Here is a 26,252-nt window from a genome sequence, read left to right on the forward strand (position 1 = left end):
TCCTCAAAGAACGTATTTATACGCATGAGCACTAGCCGCTTTTATTATAGAGTTATTTTTTTTAATCTCTTTATTGTTATTTGTCAGTTTTTAAAAGGTCTTTCTGAAAAAATAGAATCAGCAATTTCTGTTTTAAAAAAATGATGTCTTCTCTGTTGAATAATGCGAAATTCGCTTTGAAGTCTAGTTTTTTGAGATGCAATCTACTCGACGCCACTCGCTGTTCAACAAACATAATAACCTTATCGCAGCAGCGGAGGAAGAATTCGGTGATGTCACCGGCGAGGAGAGCGATCATGTACGTCCCTGGTAACGATAAGAGGAAAATCGAAAAGATATCGTCGATCGGCGTCGACTGCGCAGTTTTGGACTTGGAAGACGGAGTGGCGGCCAATAAGAAAACGGAAGCTCGGGAATTCATCAAGAACATTCCTGCAGACTTTGACTTCGGGAGATCAGAACACGCGGTGAGAGTGAACTCGGTCCAGAGCGGGCTGTTCCATGATGACGTGGATGCGGTGTTTTCCTCATTGAAGTTGCCTGCGACGATGCTGGTCCCGAAAGTCGACAATATCGATCACGTGCATACTATCTATCAGGCATTGGACAAGAAGTCATGCTCCAAGGATCCCGTGAACGTCATAATCTATGTTGAAAGTGCGAGAGGTCTGCTGGACCTGCGTAGAGTCTGCAAGACTGCCGTGGAACTGTCGGATGATAGCCGGTTTCCTTTCCAAGGTGTTGTCTTTGGATCGGATGACTTCTGTGCGGATATCGGTGCGACCAGAACTGCCGAGGCGATGGAATTGCTGACCGCACGGCAGATGATAGTCATGACCACGAAGCTTTTCCGATTGCAGGCAATCGACATGGTGCACATTGACTATAAAGATCTTGATGGATTGAGGAAGCATTGCAAAGAAGGTGCTGCGATGGGCTTCACTGGGAAACAGGTGATCCATCCTGGCCAGGTGGAAATCGTCCAGACTGCGTTTGCACCTTCCGAAGAGAAAATCGAATGGGCCACAGAACTCATCAGACTATTCGGAGAGCACCAGAAACACGGGAAAGGAGCTTTCGTCTTCCGCGGATCCATGATCGACAGGCCTCTTCTGTTGCAGGCTCAGAATATAGTGGAAATTGCTCAGCAGATCAAGAAATGATACGATCCGAACTATGATAAAACTGGAACGGAATGATTGGATTTAATGGATTCGAGGAAATATTATCGTATTGTGATTGATTTGCACACAGATATGTGAAATATTATAAGTTGTAAGAAATAAATAAAATGATTGTTGGTTATATATTAGTCTGGAATCTTTAGTTCGTTATTCATGTGTATCGTTTTCATTTGAAGTTTGCAAAAGATTTCACTAACCGCTTATAAAATTCAAAGCTGAAACCAGCGATGCAGCCATTCATGAGTTTCAGACCTGTGTCGTGAAGGATGTGATCGCAGTAGGAGTCTTTTGTTCTAGGGAGAAGGTTCCTAGGCAAAAGGATCTTTAACATGTTTCTCTCTCCCCTCCCCCCCCCCCCCACTCATAGTACGTATAGCTTCCACACCCAGGACCACGGCTAGATGTTTGATCAGCCGGAGCTAGGCGTACGCAGAATTTTCTCGGGGGGGGGGGGGCGGTTAATATTTTTTATAACTTTGTGTTAATTTTTTATAACTAATGTTATTAAATAACACTATAATCTTGGCTCGGGGGGTCCCCCCCAACCTTGCGTACGTCAATGGCCGGAGCAAGAACACATTTTGGTGCCCCCTTGTTACGTTGAAGGAGAGGTTGAAAGGTGAAATTTGCCCCTGCTGGCGGTCGTAGTGACTGAATCGGGTTCGAACCATACTGGCATGGGCAGAGATACACTGGGGGCGTGCCCCCCCCCCCCCCACCAGCATCAAAGTTGGAGTCGACAGATCTAATGTATATTCGCATATATATGAATTGACATCATCATCATTGTGCCTCCTCTAGCAATAATGACTGTGCCACCTCCTAGACTTCCAAGTCTATCTTCGCCTATGCTCACTGGTGCCACAGTGGCGGTCGGCTGAAGTTGGTTTTCTCTGGTTCCCAACTTCGAGAGGCGAACGCGAGCTGATCTTCCAGTTAAAAAGTCTTGCCAGAGAGAGTAATAACATTGACGGTACAAACATTCAACCATTACACTTCACTTATTAAATATAGATGGCAGCACTAAAATATCAGATACAACTCTCTATACTCACTCAGACCGTTAGACACACAAAAACACACTTCTTGCTCAACTCACTCGGTAGTAAAATTGCCCATGGCAATAGACTGGAGTTGTGCTTGGTTTGAAAGAAAGACCTGCCAGCTCTCGCCTAGTTGCGGCCTTGTCTATACCTTTTCTAAGGGTCACCCAAGGTACGATTTTTTGTGGATTTCTTTTAGTAAATTTGTGATTCATTCCAGAGACCAAAGTTTTTCAAGGTCACTTTGGGCAGTATTCATAATAAGATGGCTAACATGGATGGAGGGGGGGGGGGGAAATACAAAGAATCCGAAAGGGTTCATTCTAGGAACCAGCATTTCCAAGGCCGACTTGATGAGAGACTCTTCCTATCTAGTCCTATGTGGCGTGGGCAGCGAAAAAGGATTATAATGTTTGATGTGGTACCATCGACCTTCCAAATTGGAATTAAAAATGGAAGAAACCTAATTTTTTTGTGCGTACTGGGCCACAGCCGACTCAATACAAGGACAACGAAGCTAGAGATCACGTGACTTTATCCGTCTGACTTAGGGAACATATTCCCTACGAATGTATAAATATATTCTATACGTTCATCCCTAGTGCCGCGACAGTCGGGATGTGTCACGTGACCAAACACGTCAAGTCAGCCATGCCTGAGATGCGGACGGTTAAAGTAACGTGATCTCTAGTTTCGTTGGCATTGTATTGAGTCGGCCGTTGTTGGGAACGACTTTGACATGAGGGACATGAGCAAAGCAGGAATCGGGGAACACCCTTCGCATGAACTGGCAGGGCTTCAGCCCGGGACGATTCTGGTTTCGATTCTGACGTGTTTGGTTTTTTAACAGGTGGGTGACAATGATGAAACTAAACCGCGCACATAGTGCGGCTACCAAGAGGAACGGGAGTGTATAATATAGACTAGTGTTGAAAATAATTGTATTGTTTTGTTCTACACCGCACATACTCGTGACCAGTGACGACTTCCGGCATAATGGCATGTAAACGGGTTGTAGTGAAAATCCTTGTTACCGGGAACTTCCCGGGATGTTTTATTGCACATGTAAAACACACACGGGGCTATTGTCTTTTTTTTTTTACACTATAAATTCAGTATAGAAGAGGCCCCACCAAAGATCTCAGTCTTGGAGAGGGGAGGGGGTAATGATGAGCACCGAGATACTCGCAGTAAAAGAGGAAAAATGTTATTCTTGCGTGAAAAATGTGTACCCTTTAAAATTTTTTCCCCCAGATAGGGGGCACATTACCTTTTATTACACCTGCACAGACCTGTTTCTTTGCTCACAGAATTTCGATATCTGTGCGGAATGATAAAATAACATACTTCCTTATACATTATAGGGAATTTTTCCCTACGCAGCAAAAAAAATTCTGCATACCTGAAAGCATTCTCAGACTCCATGAAAAAAATGACATCTTTCTGAGGCACTTTTGTCCATAACCAAAATCCTAGTAAAAATTAAATTTCATCAGCAAAAATATGCCTTCTAGAAAATTTTGAAAACAATTATACAGTACAGTATTATATTTACATGTGAGAAACGCATCAATGAACTAAAACCACTTACGCCACCTATCAAATAAAACTGTTACAATTTTCCGATTGAAATTAGTAACCAGATTTTGATTAACATGTCGAGTGAAAAAAAAGCAATATGATCAGTCTAATAGGGTTGTTAATAAATAATAATAATAATAATAATGGAATAGCTTACCCCCGGAGGTAGTTAATTGTAACACAATTGACACGTTTAAAAAGAAATACGATAAACATGTTGAAGTAAATCGAGAAGCTATTCATACGTAGAATAAAAAAACCATAAATACCTTATGAGCATTGTATAGTATTTCATCATGTGTATATATTGTTTATAATTTTAGTTTTTAATTGGGTTGCTGTATTTTTGAAATATATGACATCCGTATTTTTGTTATGAGCATCTTTTTCTCAGCCACCTCGTTGGGCATTTTACCTGTTGTGGCGTTGTATTTGTATAAATTATCAAATTTACCTTGAAATTTTAATAGTTGTTATTTGTCAGCGACAAAACAACGTTAATAAAACTCGCAAACGGCAGCCGCACTTAGCTTTCAAGTTGTTTTGATTGTAATCACAGAAAGCCTATGTTAGCTACACTTTGGGAGTTTTACTTATTATGTTTTACCTCGCACAAATAACAACTGTTAAAATTTGGAGGCAAATATCATAATTTAACTAACATTATTGCTTATAAAATATTAACTAATATCATATCATATTGCTTTTTTTATATGGCACATTCATCAAAATCAGGTTACCAATTTCAATCGAAGAATTGTAACAGTTTTATTTGATAGGTGGCGCAAGGGGTTTTAGTTCATTGATGTCTTTCTCGCTGCATAAATATATAGGGTGTTTCTGAATTCATGGTACAAACTTTAAGAGGTGATATAATATACCTAAACAAGCATTTTTGATCACATAATGTGCTGTCGAATCCCAATAGCAAAGGCGGTAGAGGGTGTTTTTGGAGAACGATTTCATGTCGAGATGGACTCATCATTTTAGTTCAAGGGGATAACCATGTAGAGACGAGCAGACTCATCATTTTAGTTCAAGGGAATAACCATGTAGAGACGAGCAGACTCATCATCCTCCATCTTGGAGCTGCAAAACTTGTTTTTTGTTCAAAGTGATGTCTGTACGTAAGAAAAAAGCTGTATAGGGAACAGCGGTTCACTGTATAGTGATAATACTGACGTCGCAACGTTACACTTCGCTCAAAGAGGGCCGATAAGTCACCCTGAGGTTTCAAGAAACCATATTGGTCATAACTCAATACTAATGGGCCATCTTAAGAGCATCTTAGTCACTCCGAGTCCCACCATTCTAGTCAGAAATATTTGGCTAACGTTTGATATATACTATGCCCCCCCCCATTGTGCATCAGGGCCCCTATAGATTACGATATTTCGCGGGCGCCGAGCCAGATTTTTCACAGCTCCCCCCCCCCCCCTTCTACAGCAAATTTAGTCAGGAAAAAACAAAAATGATAAGAAAATTCCTGGACCCTGGGGCTGGAACACTGTCAGCCCGACTCTTGTGGGGGCCATGTGACGTACTGTACTTACTCTAGAAAACTGCAATCGGATCTCGTCATCGTGAGGCTTCCGGACCGTGCACGGGTGAGCTCATTCCGGGTGGGAGGGGCAAAGTAATGAAAGTGATGGGAAAGAATAAAAATATCGTTACGAAATTATCGAGTTTTGCAGTGGTGGTGGGGGGGGGGCAAAGTCATGTTATCCCTTTTCACAAAAATCCTAGTTACGGCCCTGCCGTAGAAAACCAACTTCAGCCAGTACCTAACGCATGGACCAACCGGGCACGACCCGGGGACCTGAAGTGGAGAGGGCGGAGCCTCGTGAAAACGAAATCTCGTAGCGATATTCAAGATTTCGCATGTAAATTGGCAAACAATAATTTCTAATCTTTTAGGGGGCGGGGTGGGCAGGGCCGCAACTAGATGCTTGGTCACCCAGGTATTTTGATGCGCATTTTGACGCCCCCCTTGCAATGTTGAAGGAAAAGTTTCAAAATGAAATTTGCGCCTGAAAAAACGACCGCACAACAGCTGGAGCAACAACTAGAAATTATTTTAGCTCAGGATAACATTCTAAAAGTTTGGTAAAAGATGTTTTACGAAACTTAAATAAAACCAATAATAATCCTGTTAGTCATATTCGCTCAAATGTAGCAGATGCACTTATTGGTCGCATTTTTCAAGTTTTGTAAAAGATCTTTTACCAAACTTTTATAGTGTAATCACGGTTATGAAAATTAATAAAATTGTAATAAAAGGTTCAAAATTCTTTTATAAAACTTGAAAAATGTAACCAATAAGCGTATCGGTTACAGAATATAATCTATAGGCTTGTTGGTTGTTTTTTTTTTCAAGTTTTGTGAAATATCTTTTAACGAACTTTTATAGCGTAATCCCGGTAGGGTTAACAGATATTCTCTTTTTTAGTGCCATTTCAAGCGTCGTTCTACGTTTCGGAAAATTCGTCCTTTTGGCCTTTCTTTTTCGGTTTCCGGAATTTTTTTTTTCCTGGGGAATTTTTTTTTTTACTCGGAAACAATCTCTTTACTGATACGAGAGGATTTGTGAGTTTTTTCCCCATGCATTTACACGCTTTGATCAATCGCCGTCGAAAAATTCTCTAAATGAAAGTACCCAAAACGCGCGTTGTCTCCAAGCAGGGCAGATGCTTACCATGGCCAAGTTTACCTCAGGATAATATGAAAAAGACTGTCCGAAAAAAACAGCTCAAGAGGAAGATAACCGCAACATCCATTTCTAGAATACCGTTGTTTTCTCACCATAATAATGTGCTAATGCAGTATACTAAAATTGCCTCTGGCAAAAAAAAGCAACGCTCCCGGAAGAGAAAGAAAACCTGAGGCTATAAAAGCTTTTAGAAATGTTAATATATCTAACAAAAGACAAGGTTCTTGCAAAAAAAAAAAAAAAAAAAAAACCTCGTCATGCTCCAAGCATAGCAATAATAGAAATAGTGTATATAATATCGACATAGGCAATTCTCTACCGAGTGAGTGTGCCGGAAGTGTGAGTGTGTGTACCTAATAGTCTGAGTGCGAGCGTATATAGTGCTGTGTCTGATTTTTCAGTGCTTCCATCTATATCTCAGAAGTGAAGTGAGTGAATTGAGTATTTATACCATTGTAGGCCTGTTGATCTCTGTGGCGAAGTTGTGAAAATTTGGGAAAAGTGACGTTACCAAAGGTGTGCACGCATGTCTCTTCTTATGTCAGTTTTCGAATCCGCAAACCCTAAATCTTGGCCATGGTCCCCACAAGGGTGGGGTTAACAGGGCCCGGGATGATAGTCATCCTTTTTGATTTTTCACGCTATAAATTCATCATAAAGGGACCCGTGAAATTCAACTCTGTGGGCCCTGTGATCTATATCCCAGACTAGGGTCCTATTCTAGGATGTGAGGGCCATGATCTAGTCTAGGCCTTAGGGGTCATTCAAGTATTACGTCAGCACCGATGGGGGGGGGAGGGTTCGGTCTGCTGACTTTTGATGACGGGGGGGGGGATGATGCTTACGTCATCAACCATACTTTATTAAAATATGAAATATTCTTAATGGCATCTTACTCGGTGCTGCGGCAAAAACAAGAAAAACCTTTCGCTAGTGGCACCTGAACTGATATTCTCCGTATTGATAAGTCCCTTACAGAGCCACTTCAATGGTCTCTAAATGTTTCGGGGATCCAAGTAATCTGGAAATGTGCTCGCTGTTCGGGCCGTTTAAGTGCTCTGGAACTGTGCCACGCATCACCCAAGTGATCCGTAATTATGCCGTGGATCACTTAAGTAATCTAAAAATGTACCGCGGGTAATTACCCGTGGCTCACTTAATTACTTCTACTTGAAGTAGAACCACACTGGGTGCCACTTAAGTGCTCTAAAACTGTGCCACGGATCACTGCAGTGTTCTGGAAATGTGTTGCGGGTCATTCAAGTGATCTGTATATATGCCACGTGCCTACTTGAGTGATCTGAAAATGTGCTACGGGTACTTAAATGCTCTAGAAATGTGCCACGGGTCACTTAAGCGATCTGTAAATGTGTCCCTTAGTTCATTTTTACAAAATTAGGTTTGAGGAAACAGGTCACATTAGACAGGGCCTACCCTGTAGAATAGAGACGGCCCTGCATTAGATAATCCCCAGAACCACATTTGGTCCACGGGTTTACCATATATGACTTACAGGGTGAAATGCAATGATCATTGCAATGATCATTCTTTTTAAGAAATTCGAATTTCTTAAAAAGAAATTTTGAGTTCTTAGCCTTCAAATAGCATTGAAATTAACAGAAATTGATTATAATAATATATAAAGGTGTTTTCTTTCAAAATTTTAATTAAAAATTTTTTTTTGCATTAAAAAAATAAATTTGCCCATGCCCCCCCCCCCCCCCCCCCCCCCGTATGACTGATCCCACCACCAATATGCGTTCAGAGCTGACGAAATTTTGCTGACGTGAGGGTCAAAAATGGCTAAAATTTTTTGACGTTACGTCATTTTATAACGTCATCATCAATGGGAAGGGGGGGGGGGGGGGTCCGATTTGCTGACTTTTGATGACAAGAGGGGTTTTGGGTAATGCTTCCGTCATCAACCACCCTTTATGAATATATGAGATAGGATTCAGAGGGGCAGAGCTGAAGACGAAAATTTGCTGACAAGAGGGGGGGGGTGTCAAAAATGACTAAAAATTCGCTTACGTAATACTTGAACGGCTCCTTAGCAACATTTGGCGATGTACCGCATTTAACAACCTGAACGTACTATATTTTTTTCTGGTGCAAATATGGTCAGTGCAGTCGATAGATCTGCACTGCATGTACATGGTACAAAGCATGATATCTAGTGGGTACCACTTTGCGTCAACTTGACCGTAACCGGCTAAAAAACAACATCAACTTAAAAATGAAAAAAATAAAAGTAAAATAAGTGATGTACAGGTGATAGAGAGTGACTGTGGATGGATGGTGTTGGTGCGAAGACGTTTAGGACTGTTGGGCTTCATGTTCGACATTTAAAAAAAAGCTGATTAAATTTCAATATATTGGTTCCAATACGAATAGTTCACGAGCCAGTGTCAATGGCTCTATTTGTGTGATAACTTTTATTAAGCTTTGAAGACAATTGTATCCTTCGCGTAGAGTTAAAGTTCCGGTGCTCAGAGATAAATACGCATCTAATTATTTGTGTATTTTCGTGGTAATTAGAGTATTTTTATTCATTTGCAATATTTCACTGAGATTTTACCGTGTGAGTAATTTAATAACAGTGAAGTTAATATAAGCGCCATGAGTTTCATAACTCATTTTTTTTTTACATTGAAATGTGAATTGAAACATTTCGGTCGATAAGATCAACCTGTGTTTAAATTAATGTGTTGAATTTTGTAGTTTACAACTGTTGTTCAATGGACACGTGTTTGAAGTCTCGCATTGTTCAATGTATTACTTAAAATCATATGGCCATGTAGTGCATTTTGGTGTTTGTGTTTTAATTAAATTTAAATTGGCAGTTTCATGTGAATTGAGTTTTGATTTCATGGTTTCCAGTGTTGCTGATCAAAATGAAGATATCTTGTAACGTTGAAATTGTAATTCGAGGCACTAATTCGCTGAATGTGAAGACCAAGACCAAAGCAAGCGCTGCAACTCTCGCTCTGTGCCGCAAGCCGAAGGCAAAGAAATCTAGAAATAAAGATCAACCCAGTGATAAGGATGTATTTTTAATTATCTGCACGCATCGGACCCCGAGGGGAAATAAGTACAATGTGAGTAGCTCTCTTCTCTGATTATAATCGGAAACATTATTTTTGTACAACAAATGTTTTCATTTTGTAGTTGTAGAAACAAGAAAATATATATTTGGTAACGTATTTTTCTGTGTTTAATGATCTTGATACAGTATTAAATATACTGATGCAAAAAAGGTCATCCGAGTCCAGTCATGCATGAAGAGACCATGTGTTAAGACAGTCCTAAGCAAAATGTTTTTTACAAAAAGGTCTATCTATGTATCACGATAAGTAGACCTACATTAGTTTATAATGCACAAGATGTAGCTATCTTTCATATCTATCCCACATCCCTAAAAGATTAAAACCCCTGTATATTAAAATATGAAAACTGTTAGATCATGTATTATAGCAGCTCTGAAAATGACCTTGGCAATTTTGAATAATAAAAAACTGGCAACAAAAATCTCAAGACATGATACAAAAGAAATAATTATTCATGCATTATGTTACAGCCGAGGACATGTCTTCTTTTGGCAAGGTGCATATGGACTGGTCCCTCCACTGTTTATGATAACAAATACAAAAAAAGCTAATAACTTGACCATAAACACATTTTCTTACTGTGACTTATCTTTCAAATGGGAGGATTTTTTAGGCTATACCAGAACTTTCTGATAATCGGAGCTTCTGATATACTTGTAATTATGGGAGGTATGAAAATGATACCTACAGTTCAATAATTAACCCAATATGTTTTAAAGATCACTAGGCCTATATACTCATTGATAAAAAAATGACAATCTGAAAATTTAATGTTATTCTGCTGCAAGGTGAGCATGAATTCCTTGAAAGATTTCCTTTGTAAAATTGTTGATGTGACATTGTTGTGTGAAACATCAGGGAGGGAAAAGAAAATCATTACACCAAAAAAAATTTTCCCAAGGATTTATTTATATGAATAGAGAGACAGTGAATCAGAAAAGCATCAGAATCTCATTTGCTTAAAATTTAATCAGAAGATATTGTAGAAAGAGCTAAGGTTTCCCGAAATGGAAAATCAGAAGAGAATTTTTTGATTAATAAATATATAAATGTGCCTAACTTAATTATATTTGTTTCAGATTTATTACATGTGTTCCGTATATTAAATTCTCAGTGCTAATGGGTTTCTTTGCAAGTTTTCTCTGCCAATAGGCAATAAAAGTAAAAAGACCTAATTAGAAGCTGGTAAATTAGACCTAATCACCTTTTCAATGAACCTTTGGAGTGAACATGCTTAGAAATGGATTATTTATTTGATTAACAGGGACACCAGTGAATGATGGGGGGGTGAGGGATCATTCTGTAATTTTTTTCGAGAGGAACCCATTTTCACTCAAAAAGGACCCAGGTAAATTAGAGTACAGTGGGCTGTATAGGCCTATTATGCATAATAGCTGATCGTCTCAGTAAATTTGATAATTTCATTGCATCTCTATCACTGGCGATTATGCATAGCTCCCAAATGAAGTTTGTAAGCTTGATAAATATGAAAATATCCCTTTTTATATGGAAGAAATTATATAGAAGTATGACTTATATTTTAAAATTTATCAGTTTTAACTGTACGTAATGTGTGAAATAGACTTACAGTCTGACCTCAGTATAGCCTCATTTTTGGAGACTGGATAAAAATAGCTTCATAAGCAGGATGACTTAAGAACGAGTAAGTCTAACTTGCTAATTATGCTAGCAGGAACCTTTGAAAACTGACATTGTACACGTTAAAAGTGTTGCCGTTATACCGAGGTCTTACTGTTTTATGTCATAAAAAATTGAACTTTAAATTTTCATTTCCTATCTTCACTTTTTTTATATATTCTCCTGTCTTTTTAATGTTAGCTTGCTTTATATTCATCAAAATATGCAAACACAACCAACATCACTGCAGAATGAGTTAATGAATCAATAAAGTTTATAATTTCCAGAAAAGTAAATTCAGTGCTTTATTTTGTTTACTTATAACAACATGGGAATTACACATTATCACCTGTAAATATGATAAATTTACAATATTTATCAAACTTTCCTAAATTGTCTTTGATTATTCATAATCACAGGTTTATCACAATCACAGTAACACTATACATAGAAAACTACATTTCTTTTTTTTTTCTTATGAAAAGCTTTTTTTTTTCTTTTCCATTAGTTCTCAACTGATTTTTCGAAATAAATTTTCAGATTTATAACAATGTGGAGAAGTTGTTCACCAAGTTCATCAATGAAGGCAAAGCAACATTGCGTTTCAAACAGCCCAGCCATGACATCATTATAAGCAAGGTACTGTCAACATGATATGTCTTCGACAACCAACAATAAAGTTTCATGATGCATGATTTGTGAACAGATTTGAATTTCCCATTGTACATTTTAAGAAACTTCTTGTATTGTGAATGTAACTTTGTCTTTTGGATTTTAAACTCTCATCTTTATTATTCCTAATTTACTAAACGATCTCCCTGAAACCCTTAACTGCGCCACTAGATTCTTTTGTCTATGACTGTGTAATTTACCACATCATTAATCACAAGTCCAATCATAACCTAGTTTCCATCTCAGACTGGTGTCCATTATGGCAAATGCCTATCAACTTTTCAAAAACAGTTTTCATGAGAATTTCTCGTGTGTGTGAAACATTTTTTCTCATTCTCATACTAGGACAATAACGTAACTATATCCCAAACAATTCTTCAAATTCCTTGGCATCATAATCTCAGCTGATTTACGTTGGAATAAACATGTCCATTGCATCTATCAGAAATGTCTCTAAACCTCTCTCTTCCTTCTCAGCAACCTTAAACTTTCAATGTCCGACTTTGCTATCAAACTTATTTCTCCCGTACTTTCTTATGTAGCTAAAGTCTGGAAACCAGCTGCAGAATTTGAGAATTCCGCAGCTGGATTCCCACACTTCCAGTAATATTGTCAAACTTGAATCAATCCAAAATAAATCCTCTTGTTTTATTTGTGACTGCTGGTTCACTTTTGTTTCCTTTTCAGATCTTAAACGTGAACTCAATCTCTACCTTCTCATTGCTCACCAACTTCTCTCTCGAATAACCATGTTTTATAAGATCAAATCTAAATTTCAATACTTCTGGTATTCTGACTAAGCCTTCCTATTTCTCCAATAGGCCTGACCACTCCTAAAAATTAAAACTTGTTTTGCCTCTACGGACTGCTTTAAATTCAGCTTCTTTCCTCATACCATAGTTGACTGGAACAGATTCCACTCTGCTACTTTTGATTCTCCCACGACTACAGAATTCTTGTACAATGTCAAACAATATCCCTGTGAAAATTATAATTCGCATTCCTCTTGTATAGGCATCTAGGCCAACAATATTGTATAAATAAATGATTGTTAAAAGATTATTGTACATATTGACCGCCAAGTTTTTTTTTAAAATCTGTTATCAATCTTGATTATCTAATTTTCAAATATGAATGAATTAACAATAAAGAATTTTCTTTGAAATATATCTTACAGTTCTGATTACACCTTCATGCAAGTAATGTTTCATTTTTGAAATATTAAATTTGATTTCTTGTCTTAAACAGGCAGATCCGTTGCAGCTGAAAGGCTTCCTGCATGGTGTTGGACTTACTCTAGTTGGTCAAGGAGCTGGAAAAATTCGCTTGTCTCCAACGCCAATAAAAGTTGAGATACCTAAGCAGAAACTCTCTATTACGGAGAAGAAGAATTACCCCTTGAAATCGAAATTTCCTCCTGAACTGACATGGTTGCAAGTATCAAATTGTCGCCTTTGTAAAGTGGAGGATAGGATTTTGAAGCTTCAACATCTCCAAGTGCTAGATCTCTCTTACAACAATATTCGAGAATTGCCAGCAGCACTAGCTGATCTGACAGTGAAAGAACTTGTATTGCAACATAATAGAATTCGTGAATTCCCTGTAGAGTTATCTCTAGGCAAATTAGGACAAAGTTTACAAATTTTAGATCTATCTTTCAATGAGGTTTGTAATCGGTTAGGTTTTGAATACTAGTTTTTAATGCACTGAATCCGTACTTGGACATTAAATTTTCAGTTTTAACACACTAATTTCCAATGTATACCACTGAATTGTTTTCGTAACAATTTAGTGCACGTTATTTTTTATAATCATCCCTTTTTTTAGTATTTAAATTCATTTCATTGAAAGTAAAATTAAGGGTTCAAATTAATTAAGAGTTACAAGCCAAGTATTGGCATCAATGAGCATCACATTAAAGAATTTTTTAATTGGCAATGAGATGTTAGACTTTAGGTTTGAATTTGTGAGTCTCTTTGTAAAAAAAAACAGATACCATAAAAGCCTTAGGATTTCATTTCTAAGCAATGATGCTGCAACATTTTCATCTTGTAGCTTCTACAAAATTACAATACAGTGATACTTTGGCTAATGAAGATGATTCGTTCCGAAATCATGTTGATTAGCCAAAATCTTAATAAGCTGAACTGTAACTTCCCATAGGTTTCTAAGGAAAATAATTTGATTCGTTTCAGGTTCTGACCAGAATTTAAAGATAAGTTTTTAAAACACAGGAACACTATTAAAAAAACTGGCTGAAATGAACAGCTTCAAAATTAGATAAATGAGAATTTACAGAAAGATGAGACACTGAAGAGATCTTTTTATTTCACATTAATGTATGTACGCGCACACACAACCAACACTAGCTTTAGTCTATTAAAGCTGATGCTAACACAACCCAGTTGAGTTTGTAAGTACCCCCTCCATTTGTGATTTGGTTGGCTCATTTCTATGTCTGATGCATGTAATAGAAAAGATCAGCTCTTAGAGAATGTCCAAACTGTTCAGTGTGATGCCTAGTCTTGCACTGAAAGAAAGCGAGCTCCTAAAAGGCTCCCTTTTTTTTTAAATTTGTTTTCTATCAGACAAATCTTTCGTTACACATGGAATGGTTCAAAAAATTTCAGAATGGGAAGTGGTATATCTGGAAAAAGATTCTGAGGTGAACATAAGTTAAATCAGACTCAAAGGAGAATAATTTTGATAATTGGCTCAAATTCATTTCTCAATGTAGCTATTTTATTTTAGCACGTGCATCCATATCAACGAAAATTTAACTATTCAAAAATAAAAACAAGAACTCAACAGAGTGATAAACTTTTACGAAAAATAAGAGGACAGCATAATATTTTGCAACAGAGAATGCTCATGTTCCATAAAAATGGGACAAATGGGTGGTTTAATTGTTAAAATTCGTAGAATGGTATGCTCAAAAATAATTTAGATTGTGGCATGGCTTGGAAAAAGGGTTATCCACCTCTGCTTTATATTTCCCTTTCAATGTAATGTAATAATGTAATGACGGGCATGGTAGCCCATGTCGATAAGATACTCACCTAAAGTACTAAAGGATGTTTAGAGGTGTTGCGAGTTTGATACCCAGTTCGTCCTGGTCAGAAAAATTTCCTGACATGGGTACAACAAAAAAAACGGCGACATGACTGCAGGAAAAAATTGCTATGGCAGGGAGTCCCCCATCAAGGGGTTAATGCACCAACCCCTTCTGAGTATAAAACAAGCCTGCTGTTCGGAATCAGCATGCCATAACAAGTATGGATGTCATATAATACTAAAATACAGCAACCTAATTAAAAATGCAATCACAAAAATGTATATATATACACATAAAATATTATACAATCCCACATAAAATGTATTTATGGTTGTCTTATTCTAAGTGTGGATAGCTTCTCAATTTACCCCACAAATTTAACAAATTTTTTTTTCCAGATCTGAAATTGTACAGCATCCAGCTTTGTTTCTACTTAACTGGCTATTAGTAATTCTGTAATTAATTATTACTTTTAGATTAGAAAGATATCGCCGTATTTTTGCCTGATGAAAAACATAAGTGTACTTTCCTTGAAGGAAAATAGGCTATCTGCATTACCTCGTAATTTCCAATGTATGGAATCTCTGCGGATGTTTAGTGCATCTCATAATAACCTGAAGGTTAGTATGTTTTGAACTAAAGAACTTTCATCTTTTATGTGATGACTCAGTAAATCTTGTAACATTGTTATACAGTATTCCTCCTGCATCAGCTGGCATGCTGTAAAATTCAAGGTACACCAGCTTTTTTGAATATTAGAGTTTGGTCAATTCGTGCATGCCTTGAAAAGCGAGGTCTTGTAAAGATCACAGGATACATTTAAAAGACTGATAGACTCATATATCAATTTATATCAAATGCTGAATAAATAAGTGAATCAAAATGAAACAATAGTTTTCACTCTAGCAAATGTTTTTCCCATGGATTTGATGACTATAATGAAAATTGAGCATTATACTTATCCCTCTAACCTAATTATCATCTGCCTAATATAAAATAGATAATATATTTTGTTTTTTTTACATGTTCAGAGATTGATATGCTGTTACTTCTGTATTGCATCATGTTGTGCAGTGTAATTTTTTTTTTCTCTGTTTATCATAAATACATTTCAAGAAATACAACGATACATTTCAATTTACATTATGTTTCCATTTACATCATTTAATCTACACAAACGCATATGTTTGGTGTCCGAAATTTTTAATAAATTACAATTTATGATGGCAAAAGACATGATTAATTTCAAACATCAGAACGTACTTTGGTAAAACACAAAAAATCCTAAAAGGCAGGGAACAGATAATATTCAAATCAGCCGATTAAATTGACTCCAGATATTTAAGAATTATATCGATATGACATCATAAATGACAAGCATAAATTTCAGAAGTAAAAAGAAATTTCTTGGGAAAGACAATTTGCCAAATAGCCAGCGTCTATTCAACCGCTTGACATTTGAAATTTATGATATGACCTGAATCTGTGTTGACCATGTGTCCTGTTGGCAACTGTGCCGTTTTTAGTTTTCTAGTGCTGTTTTAAATTTATATATACAGTCGAACTTGGTTAATTCAAAGTCCAAAGTCACTGGAAAAAAAGTTTGAATTATGTAAAATTTTGAATTATCTTATTAATCTATCCGAGATCTGTAAAATGACTACAAATTGCAACTTAAGCATCAACATTCTCATAGGAAAATCATCAATTACTGAAATTTTATCAGTTATGAAACTGTTTCCCAAATTTTTGCTTATCATTCTTATGCTATCAAGTTAATATACTTTCATTAACACATTGGAATCAAACTTTCCATGCTCCTTAATGATGACAAAAAGATTTTGAATGTTATACCTTGGTCTAAAGCCATAATCGGTACACAGTCTTGTTGCACTCTAGCTGAACAATGTTAAAACGAGCATTAAATTATCAAAAAAATAAAAAATAGAGGAAAAATAGAATTCTCAAATTTTTATTAGTACAAATTTATTATTTAACAAATTGATCAAGAAAAGCAAAGTCTGGTGGCTTGTAGAATTTTTCGAAACTAAATTCGCTCATTCATATATTACGATTTCTTCTCTTCCAACTTCGAATTATCCAAAAAATTTGAAAAATGTTCAAATTAAACAAAAAGGTTTAGCATTAAATTAGATGATAGATAATTAATTAAATTAGATGATAAATTAGATACTCAAGGGAAGTTTGGATTATCCAAAATTCAAATTAACTAAGTTCTGCTATACATTTATTTTTGATGAGAAAAATACTTGTCACAAACCATTAACACATTATTGCTCATTAATATAATAAAAATGATTTGCTGTGGAGGTAAAGTTCAGATACTTGTTTATGCGTGTTCCAACTTTTCTCTGAATTCGCATTTATTTTTTCATCATATCCTCTAGCTTCTGCCGTTTGGAATCAGAAAGCTACAGCTGGATACATTAGATTTGTTTCACAACCCTCTGGACACTGAAGTTGTGTTACAACCACGGGTTTTATGGCAGCTTCCTTCCCTTGCTGAGTGGGCAGCACTGTCCGTTGTGCGAAATAAGTTAGAATCTATTTTGTTATCTATTTTAATTTCATGTTAAAAGGTACTGCTAATGTGGCACTTTCCGTGAACATTTTTTTATTCAAGGGTTTTTTTTCCAACTGCTGTGCTTACGCCTATGCTGCAGATAAACCAAGCAATATGGTGTTACAAATAAAGTTCCTGTGACATAAAATGCTCCTATCCGGTTTGCATGGCGCAAAAAAAAACCTGTTAGGAAAATGTGCTTTTAGTTGACTTGTCTATTACATTAATCTCTTTTGAAAAAATTATTTGATCTAAGCTTAATTCAACATTTGATTTTCAATAAATACGAAATTGATTTTTAATTTAGAAAAACTTTGATTCATTATAAGTTAGAAATAAACACTAATTTTTTTTCTTTTTCAAGAGTAAGCTACCAACCTGAGGAGTTGCCAGCTTTTCTTAATGACTACATTGTAGAAAGATGTCCCTGCCCTTGCGGTAAACTTGTCTTTCAACGTGAGTCATCGTGCATTCTTGTTTTGGACTTGTATAAGCTTGCATCTACAGTAGTTTACATAAATAATACCAGTCGGTTCAAGGTTCCCCTCGAAGTATTTTTCTGCTCAACAAAATGCTGGAAAAAGTATGTATTAGTTTTTACTTATGAAAATTAGGTTTAGCTGGCCAGACAGAGCAATTTTTTTTGAGCTTGCCATAGGAAAACTATTTGTAAATAAAGAATAATATTTTTCTTTTAGTTGTCCCTATTCTCATTATTTATTACTGTGAGAGCTGAAATTAAAGCTAAAAGAATACTACTCGCATGTTTAGCAGCTAATACAAAAAAAGTGTTTGCACAATAAATTTTCTTTTAAGATTACGAGATTGAATTGAATTCTATAGTCCATGCTGCTTAATCAGGACTCAGTGTTCCTGATAACAATAATTGAATGATAACTATCCAAAAAGAGTCCTGTTTGTAAGTATGGTGACCATACATTCTGTTTGGTCAAACATGGCATATGGTAAATGGGTATTGATAAAACAGGACTGTTTTTCTTTCCTACATTATTGGTTACAAAGTTTTCAATCTTTCCATTTTTTTTCCTTTTCTAAAATGGGACTTCGCCCCCCAAACCAAAATTCTGCATTTTTGTTTTTCAGCCATCTGTAGGGTTGAAATGGAACTTCCTAATTTACATCAGGAATCAATATTTTTTTTTAAATATACAATACATTTTATAGATCTCTTGGAAAAAAAATGTGAATCTGTTTGTCTGAAAGAAACTGATAAACTGAAGGAAAGGACTTTTTTTTACGTCATGCACTGGCCTTCACTATAGGAAGTTCATTGCAAAAGCAGCTCTACACATTCATGAATCTCAGCAAATACTACAGACTGATTATGAAATTAAGTGCCGAAATGTTTGTCAACAAGGGGGAAGAACAACTTCTATCCTCTTACATAGTCTTACAGCCTGATAACAATAATTTAGTAGGGGAAAAAAGTTTTGTTTAAACTTAGCTTCAGAATGCACAAACAGAAAGTCCCCATAACTAAGTAAATTTTTCCCCATGTTAAGATATCCGTCTGTTTCATTCTTTGCAAAAGTGATAATACCCAAATGACAACATTGTCTGTGATTCTAATAAGCAGCATTTACTGTATTTGCAGGCTTATTTTGCAGATGTTTTCAATCTACAAGTAATAAGCAAAAATAAATTTCTCTACGTCAGTTTTCTAGAAATTTGTGATAAGTTGAATCGAAAGGAAGGAAAAAAATTTTATCAAACTTTTGAAAGGAGGGATTTTGTGATACCATATCGTCCCTCATGCCAGAAGTATGAATATTCAAATTTCACTTTTTAGATTTATTAGCTGATTAAATCCCTTATTTTGCTATTTAAATATTGTCAGAAATGTGAATGTTTATAAACGTGAATGTTTTTATGAACCCTATTGGAACACATGTTGCAAAGCAGTTTAGGAAAAAGACATTCATAGAGTATCATGGGTAGAGTGAACATTCAAATGTCATTTCTCACATTTTGTAAATTTGCACATTCATGGTTCTGGCATGAGAGGGACGATATCTAATCAATCATGTAGTATGATTTGATACAATCAAAGAACAAAGGTAATGAAATGGTTTTCAGTCTGTCTGTGTAAAACAACACACTTGATCATAAATCATAACATTCAGAATTGTGAATGTTCACAGCGTGTCTTTAGTGATTGAAACTGAAAAAAAAAAATTTGGGGGAGGGGGTGGGCACACACATTCGCATTCATTCACACAAAATTGTAACTCCCTTACTAGGCAGTTAGATCCGAAGAGGTAACCACCTATTTTATACTTACAGGGTGATTTTAAATTCATGGGACAAACTTCAAGAGGTGATAGACATTTCAACAAGAATTTTTTATCATAGAATGTGTGGTCGAATTGCTATAGCAAACAAGGTAGGTGTTTTTAGGAGCTGCACAACAGCACTTCACCAAAAGCAAATATATTTTTGAGACAGATTTGCTGCGATATGTGCTATCAACCATTCAAGGGTACATATGCACCTTTGGATTGGTGTTTGTTTTTTATTGGTGCGAGGATCATCATTTATGTTACGCCAAATAGTGATCAAGTAGTATAATGACTTATGATAGATTTTGCATTACCCAGGTTGCATCATGAGAGGGCCTATCACATTACAATATCTTGTACACGCAAATGATTGATTACACTTATTACAGCAAATATGTCAAAAATATTATGTTTTCTTTTGGTGAAGTACACTATCTACCCTCTTTTTGCTATTACAATTTGACTTTACATTCTATGACGAAAAATACTTGTTTAGAAGTCTCGTATCACCTCTTAAATTTTGTTTGATGAATTTAGAATCACCCTGCATAAGGTCAAACTTGGGTAATTTGGAGCTCAAGGACACAGCAAAAAAAGTTGAATTATCCCAAATTCTAATTATCCAATTCATTAATATGGGATAACTGTACTTTCACAAAAAATCAGATTATTAGTAATTGCAATGTATTGAATGCTATTGCTTACTATGCCAGTTTTCTCATTGTTGCAACTAGTGTTTGTATAAAATATAAAAGATTACAAAAACTATTTCATTTGAAAAAGAATAGGGATTTCTGTTGCTTTAGATTTGTTTCCATTGTCTCCATGAGAAAATTCAATGTGACTTTATTTTCTGCTTCACCATTGCCCATATCCATAAGTCAACCACAATTTTTTTTTTCTAAAGTTGAACAAGCGTATAAACTCGGTTTGGACATTGTGAAAAATGTTACTAAGCCACACACACATTGATATTCCAAAGAAGAAGAAAAAACAATAATGCTAAAGAGACATGAATTTCCAACACATTTTAACAACTAATAAACTAGGATTTCAGCACTCTAACTTGAACACATTCCATCTGTGGAGAAAGGATTGCCACATATACACGTACAAACTTCCATATTTCCTGAGTAGCAACATTTTCATCTGCCATGCTAATGTTTATACTCCTGTAATTGGACTTGTTATTCTGTTATACAAATTTATAAAGATATATATACATATTTAATAAAATTCCGGATGCACCCCTCTTTCGGGAACGCTTCGATATCTCCTTGAGATGGGAAGCGGGGTGTGTCCGGTCCTTCAATGTTCAATGCCATGCTAATGAAGTCATCCAAGAGATCCAGTAAAACACCAGTTGAAGCATTGCGACAAAAGCCAGTGTATGTGAAACTGGTAACAAAATCATTTTCTTACATAGACAAACAAAAATTCAGATTTTAATGATTATAATTTTTTTATGTTGGATGCATGTTATATTCTGGGGAAGATCAGTAAACCACGGGATAAAGAAAAGAATGGCTAAAGGTTAGCTAGGAATTTCGAAAAAAAAGAAACAAATCTGAATTAAACTTTGAATTATCCAAAAATTTGAATCGGCCAAGTTTGCCTGTACATGTAATTGTTGGTTTTTTTATCATCTCTTGTATATTTAACAATTATTTTTAGCTAATAGAATTGAAATTTATAAACTTTAAATACATTCAACTTGTCTTTCCAACAAATTTGAATTATCTGATTTTGGTTTCGTAATGGATTTCCCAATCACTGAAAAAACATTTTATTACACATTTAAATTAGCTTCCATATGCATGATTGAAAATTATGAGCGATTACTTTTCTATTTTTTTCATAACTGAAAATTATAGGGGAATGTCCCTCTTACTAAAGTTCAGTCAGCCCTCGGTATTCACAATTTCTTTCCCAGTTTTCTCAAAAGCACTGTTGTGGTGATAATTCTTATATCGGAACAAAATACAGTAGCCAAACCTCTTATAAGAATCACTGGTTACATGAATCAGTTGCTTGTAAGAATCAAATCAGCCAAATGAAAACAAAATGTTGTTTTAACATAAGATCATCGGTTATAAGAATTTAAAAAAAAAAATTCTCACACGAAAACTGCCACTGTTTATTTCAGTGGTGGGAACTTGTAGAATATTTTTGGTTATTCTCAAGACTACGCTTATTGTCATTTTTACCTTTGTATTAAAACCATCTCATATTGACTTTGCTCTCCTCTTCCCCCCCCCCCCCCCACAAACAGTAAAGATTACAGCTTTGCGTACAGTGAGCTTCCTCCCATGAATGATAGAACTTATCACTTATCCCAAGCTGCCAAGTCTCCTAAATTTCTATATCATCTCCGAGGCACCCAAAAACTTCTTATCTCCCAAGTTTTGATGATTGTAAAAACATTTCTACTTCTGGGAAAATTTTCTGTAGGAAAAAGACATTGCTTTCATTTTTAATCCCTGAAATGATGTTACAAGTGTAATGTGAATTATCATTGCATCAAATCACAAAAAAATTCATTTTTAAAGATGGAATTTGCCAAATAGCCAATGTTCATTCTGCCTTTCAACATCTGAAATTGGCGAGATGACGTACTTGCTTTAACCATATGTTCTGTTTTGGGTCCAATGATTTTTTTTTGGGTGAGATTTGAGGGTAATAATGACAGGTAATTTAACCTCTTTGCGATCATGCGTAATATTACGTTCAAACACAAGTGGAATAAATACACACACGTTCTGTGTTTTCTTTTCTTTCTTTACCATCATGAAACTTTATCACATCATATCAGGTCTCTATGGAAGTTGCTTTTTCCTTCCCCCCCCTTTCTATACTCCTGTTTTCCACAATATAATGTATCTTTCTATTATATACATGTGAGAGCTAAAGAGAACACATGGGATGAGGGTGACTCTAAAAACCTCATCTGTTTTACATTTTCCTTTATAAATTTTATTCTTTCTCCCTTCCTTTTTCTAACATGCAGTTAGGTTAGGACAAGATTAACAAATTTATCACAGATTCGTCAAATATAGATAATCCAAAAGCTTGTATGTGAAGTGGTTAGCCATAATTGACGACTTTTATGCTGATTGGTGATGGCAAGCATGCTGTCATGTATTTACGGGGTAAAATCTTACAGATATACTTTTAATGATGCGAAGTCCCTACAAATTTAATTTTATCAATAAATCCTTCGTTTAATTTTTTTTAATGAAAAATCCCTTCTGTATTTCTATATGGAATATGGTTCCCCGTGAGAAAACCTCCCTTATTCTCATTCTTCAAAGTTGGCAGCTATGTTATCTACAACAGGTTTATGGTTTAAAAAAATGGTCTTTTGTCAAAGCAAATTACTGATATAAGTGAATCTATCTAGAGTAGTGTTTCCCAAAGTGGGCATAGAATAGAAGGTAAAATGAAAGGTCTAAAGGGTGGTAGAAGCTACAAGTATAACATAGGATCCTGTGGGTTAGCGTGAGTTGGGGGTGATGAGAAAAATTATGAAGAAGGGAAACTATGGAACAAAAAGTTTGGAAATCTCTGATGTAGAGAGTTAAGTGCTCAGGCAATTCATGGTCCCCATACACATCCTCGAACAGGGGCTCTCCTGTAGTGAATTTATGGCGTGAAAAAAAATCAATTATAATCATCCAGGGCTGGAACCCTGTCAGTCCACGCTCGTAGGAGCCATGACCAGGGCCATCTTAAGAGTATCATGGGCCCCAGGGCAATTGATTTTTCTGAGGCCCTACTAAACAAATTCTCAAATTTCAACCAGATCTTATTTTTGTGACGCCCCTCTTTGCTTGAGGCCCCCGGGCTGTGCTGTGCTTTAAGATGGCACTGGCCATGACAATAGTACAGTTACTGTGTAACATTTTAGTCAGTATACATTGATAACAAACGATGTCTAAGGATAATGATATGCTATAAGTGTTTAAACTGATTTAAAATTTCAAGAATTAAAATATTTTATAAGTTAATGAGTTTTTCAGTTTTGACTTTAGAAACGTCATAATCTCATCTTAAGACCCCCTTCCTGCGTGCCCCAGGAGGAGTAACATAGGAGCAACAGGAAAAAAATTTCCGGATTTAAGAATCAACTGCTTATGAGAATCAAAATGGCTGAACCACATGTGATTCTTATAAGCGGGGGCTACTGTATGTTATGAATTATAAAAGTTTGTGTTATAAATAAACATTTAAAAATCCCTCCTAAAGGTTTTTCTGGTGCTTCTGAAAGTATTTCTGCAAGACTTTTTTTTTCTCAAACTGAGCACAACTCAGGTCTATCGCCATAGGCAATTTACTACCTAGTGAGGTTTCTACAAGACTGTTGTTTAAACGTTTCTAAAAATGAAAAACTTCCAAGGAAAATTCTAAATATTCACAAAGGTTAGCCTCGTTGCTGTAATGTCTGGCTTATTACTGTTTCAAAGAATGTGCAGTCCGATATTTCAAGGGAAAAGAACTTCAAAGTCGATCAACTGTTGCTGTAGCTACTATATAGCCCTGGATCCACATGTGTCTCATGTAGAAAGTTGTTTTTCTGTGAGTTCTCAATAAAAAAGGCTTGCGTACTGTAACCGTCATAATTAAATCTGCAAATCCGTAAGCATTGAGGGGGGAAAAGAATTTATCACATCTCAAAGTATTTTTATGAACAATAGAAAAACTTGGACTAGGAAAACCCTTTTTTTTGAATTGTTAATGGAGAAAGGTTTATTGATGTAGACATAGAAGAAATTACCTAATTAACATCAATTCAGAAATTGTCATAGGAGGGATTATTCGAGCTGATTGCTTCTGAAACCTGAGCAATACCTCATGAAGGTGATTAAGATTTAGAATTAGAAGGCGAGTTCATTATGAGCAACATAGTAAAGGGCTCGTAAGTTTAAACACCAGTAGATTGTTTCTATGAAAGTGACCTGTCTATGGTACGTTATTCGTGTGTAGAAAAATTGGTAGAGGAAAGCCTTATTGCTATATACCGTAACAAATTAACAGAAATTTTCCCTTCTACTTCCACACAAAGTAGATACTGTATAAAGGAGATGCTTAGAAAAAAGTTTATGGTTTGGGTTATTCACAGATTCTCCATATTCAGTTACCCCATGAATACTGAGGGATGACTATACACTTATATATGGGTGGGGAGAGGAATTACTGTCCAGAAAAAATTTAATTTATTATAAAAGTGATGCTTCAGAGGTTCTATAGTGTATCTGCATTGAGTGAAGCCCATAACATTGGCTGACTTGAATCATCATAAAAATTTCCTGTATGATTTAGGTTATTTTGGCCTTATAATTGATTTTTGGGCAGACAGTCCTTAAGTATTTTGCTCAGAAGTTAGTGTTATTTTTCGGCAACCTAATCTTGTGGCATCAACTTCGCTTTGAGAATGTGTAATTTTTCAGTGATAAAATTATTGAGGCCATACAGCTGAGTGTAAATGCCTCTGTCAGCAATGGTGAAGAAAATTCTTCATTCTGTGATAAAACCACATGCTTCTTTGGAAACTTCTAAAAAATGCAGAATATTTCTGTTAGTTTGAAATTTCTCTATGAATGACATGATTTATAAGTTTTATGATAGCGATAGTAGTTTTTTTTATATATTTTTCATTTTTAATGCTTGCAGGTGTCTCAAGTAATTTATTCATTTAAGACATGGAGAAAGATTAAATGAACTGCCATGTTCTACTTGTGATAAATTAAATATATATAATATATTACACAACCACACCAGAGGCGTCTCGCTGTGGTGCACCGTAGTTCTCTGTTGATGTCCGCTGTGATCCTGGTTGATTTTTAGTTGAAAAAATAATTTTTGAATGTCTGTGTGTGTATGTAGCATATCAATGAATTTATTTTATATCCCGCTTTAGAAAAATTTATATAATTTAACTTGGTTGAGAGAATCGGCTAAAAATTGAAAAATAAATGTGCACGTACAATGTTTTCTATGAGTAATATGAAATGAACTAATGAATTGCTCAGTCATGTAAATTTCACAATTTTTCTGTATTTTTGTCTCGTGATGTGCTTCTTTGCATAAGTGTTAAAAGATGTGTATGTTTATTATGTATTTTCATTTTTTTCGGCTTGAGGTTATTTTATTGACTAAATTTCCTGAAAAATTATGAAAGTTTTTCCAGAATGTTGCTTCTCCCACTCATGATTACCCCATATCGACATCGGGCTTAGTGCGGACGCCCGATCGAGTCCAGGAAATAAAAAAAAAAGAGTAAAAATAAAATGTTGCCAGAGCAAATGCTCGAGCAGCAGCAGTTCCGTTCCTGACTTCCTATGGTTGTTAACACATCTATTCAATACCTTATAGTTCTAT

The 26,252-nt window shown here is 35.8% G+C and overlaps 2 protein-coding genes across 3 annotated transcripts; both read left to right on the plus strand.

Annotated features, from left to right (window-relative positions):
- The first annotated feature begins 2 nt into the window (after window positions 1-2).
- Window positions 3-1,309, plus strand: LOC149076191 (citramalyl-CoA lyase, mitochondrial-like). The gene has a single exon (XM_089243742.1). It carries the CDS (start codon window positions 141-143, stop codon window positions 1,161-1,163), a length of 1,023 nt encoding a protein of 340 aa, XP_089099868.1. The 5' UTR covers window positions 3-140; the 3' UTR covers window positions 1,164-1,309.
- Window positions 1,310-8,750: 7,441 nt separating this feature from the next.
- Window positions 8,751-26,134, plus strand: Lrr47 (Leucine-rich repeat 47). Of its 2 annotated transcripts, XM_089243746.1 has the most exons (8): window positions 8,751-9,048; window positions 9,399-9,616; window positions 11,804-11,902; window positions 13,184-13,600; window positions 15,467-15,610; window positions 17,399-17,547; window positions 17,939-18,157; window positions 25,545-26,134. In XM_089243746.1, the coding sequence occupies exons 2-8, from the start codon at window positions 9,413-9,415 to the stop codon at window positions 25,555-25,557; spliced, it is 1,245 nt and encodes a 414-aa protein (XP_089099872.1). In that variant the 5' UTR covers window positions 8,751-9,048; window positions 9,399-9,412; the 3' UTR covers window positions 25,558-26,134. The 2 variants fall into 2 exon arrangements, with proteins under 2 accessions (XP_089099872.1, XP_089099871.1); XM_089243745.1 differs by lacking the exon at window positions 25,545-26,134 and having other exon boundaries at window positions 8,786-9,048; window positions 17,939-18,266.
- Window positions 26,135-26,252: the final 118 nt, after the last annotated feature.

This window comes from Pholcus phalangioides, unplaced genomic scaffold, assembly GCF_987345545.1.
Source record: "Pholcus phalangioides strain wild (caught in Gottingen) unplaced genomic scaffold, Ppha-v1.0 ptg000015l_1, whole genome shotgun sequence".
Classification (NCBI taxonomy): Eukaryota; Metazoa; Arthropoda; class Arachnida; order Araneae; family Pholcidae; genus Pholcus; species Pholcus phalangioides.

Coding starts and splice junctions, on each gene's coding strand:
- LOC149076191 (XM_089243742.1), top strand. CDS start 141: ATGATGTCTTCTCTGTTGAATAATGCGAAATTCGCTTTGAAGTCTAGT.
- Lrr47 (XM_089243745.1), top strand. CDS start 9,413: ATGAAGATATCTTGTAACGTTGAAATTGTAATTCGAGGCACTAATTCG. Junction 9,617..11,803: donor CGAGGGGAAATAAGTACAAT/GTGAGTAGCTCT, acceptor ATAAATTTTCAG/ATTTATAACAATGTGGAGAA. Junction 11,903..13,183: donor ATGACATCATTATAAGCAAG/GTACTGTCAACA, acceptor TGTCTTAAACAG/GCAGATCCGTTGCAGCTGAA.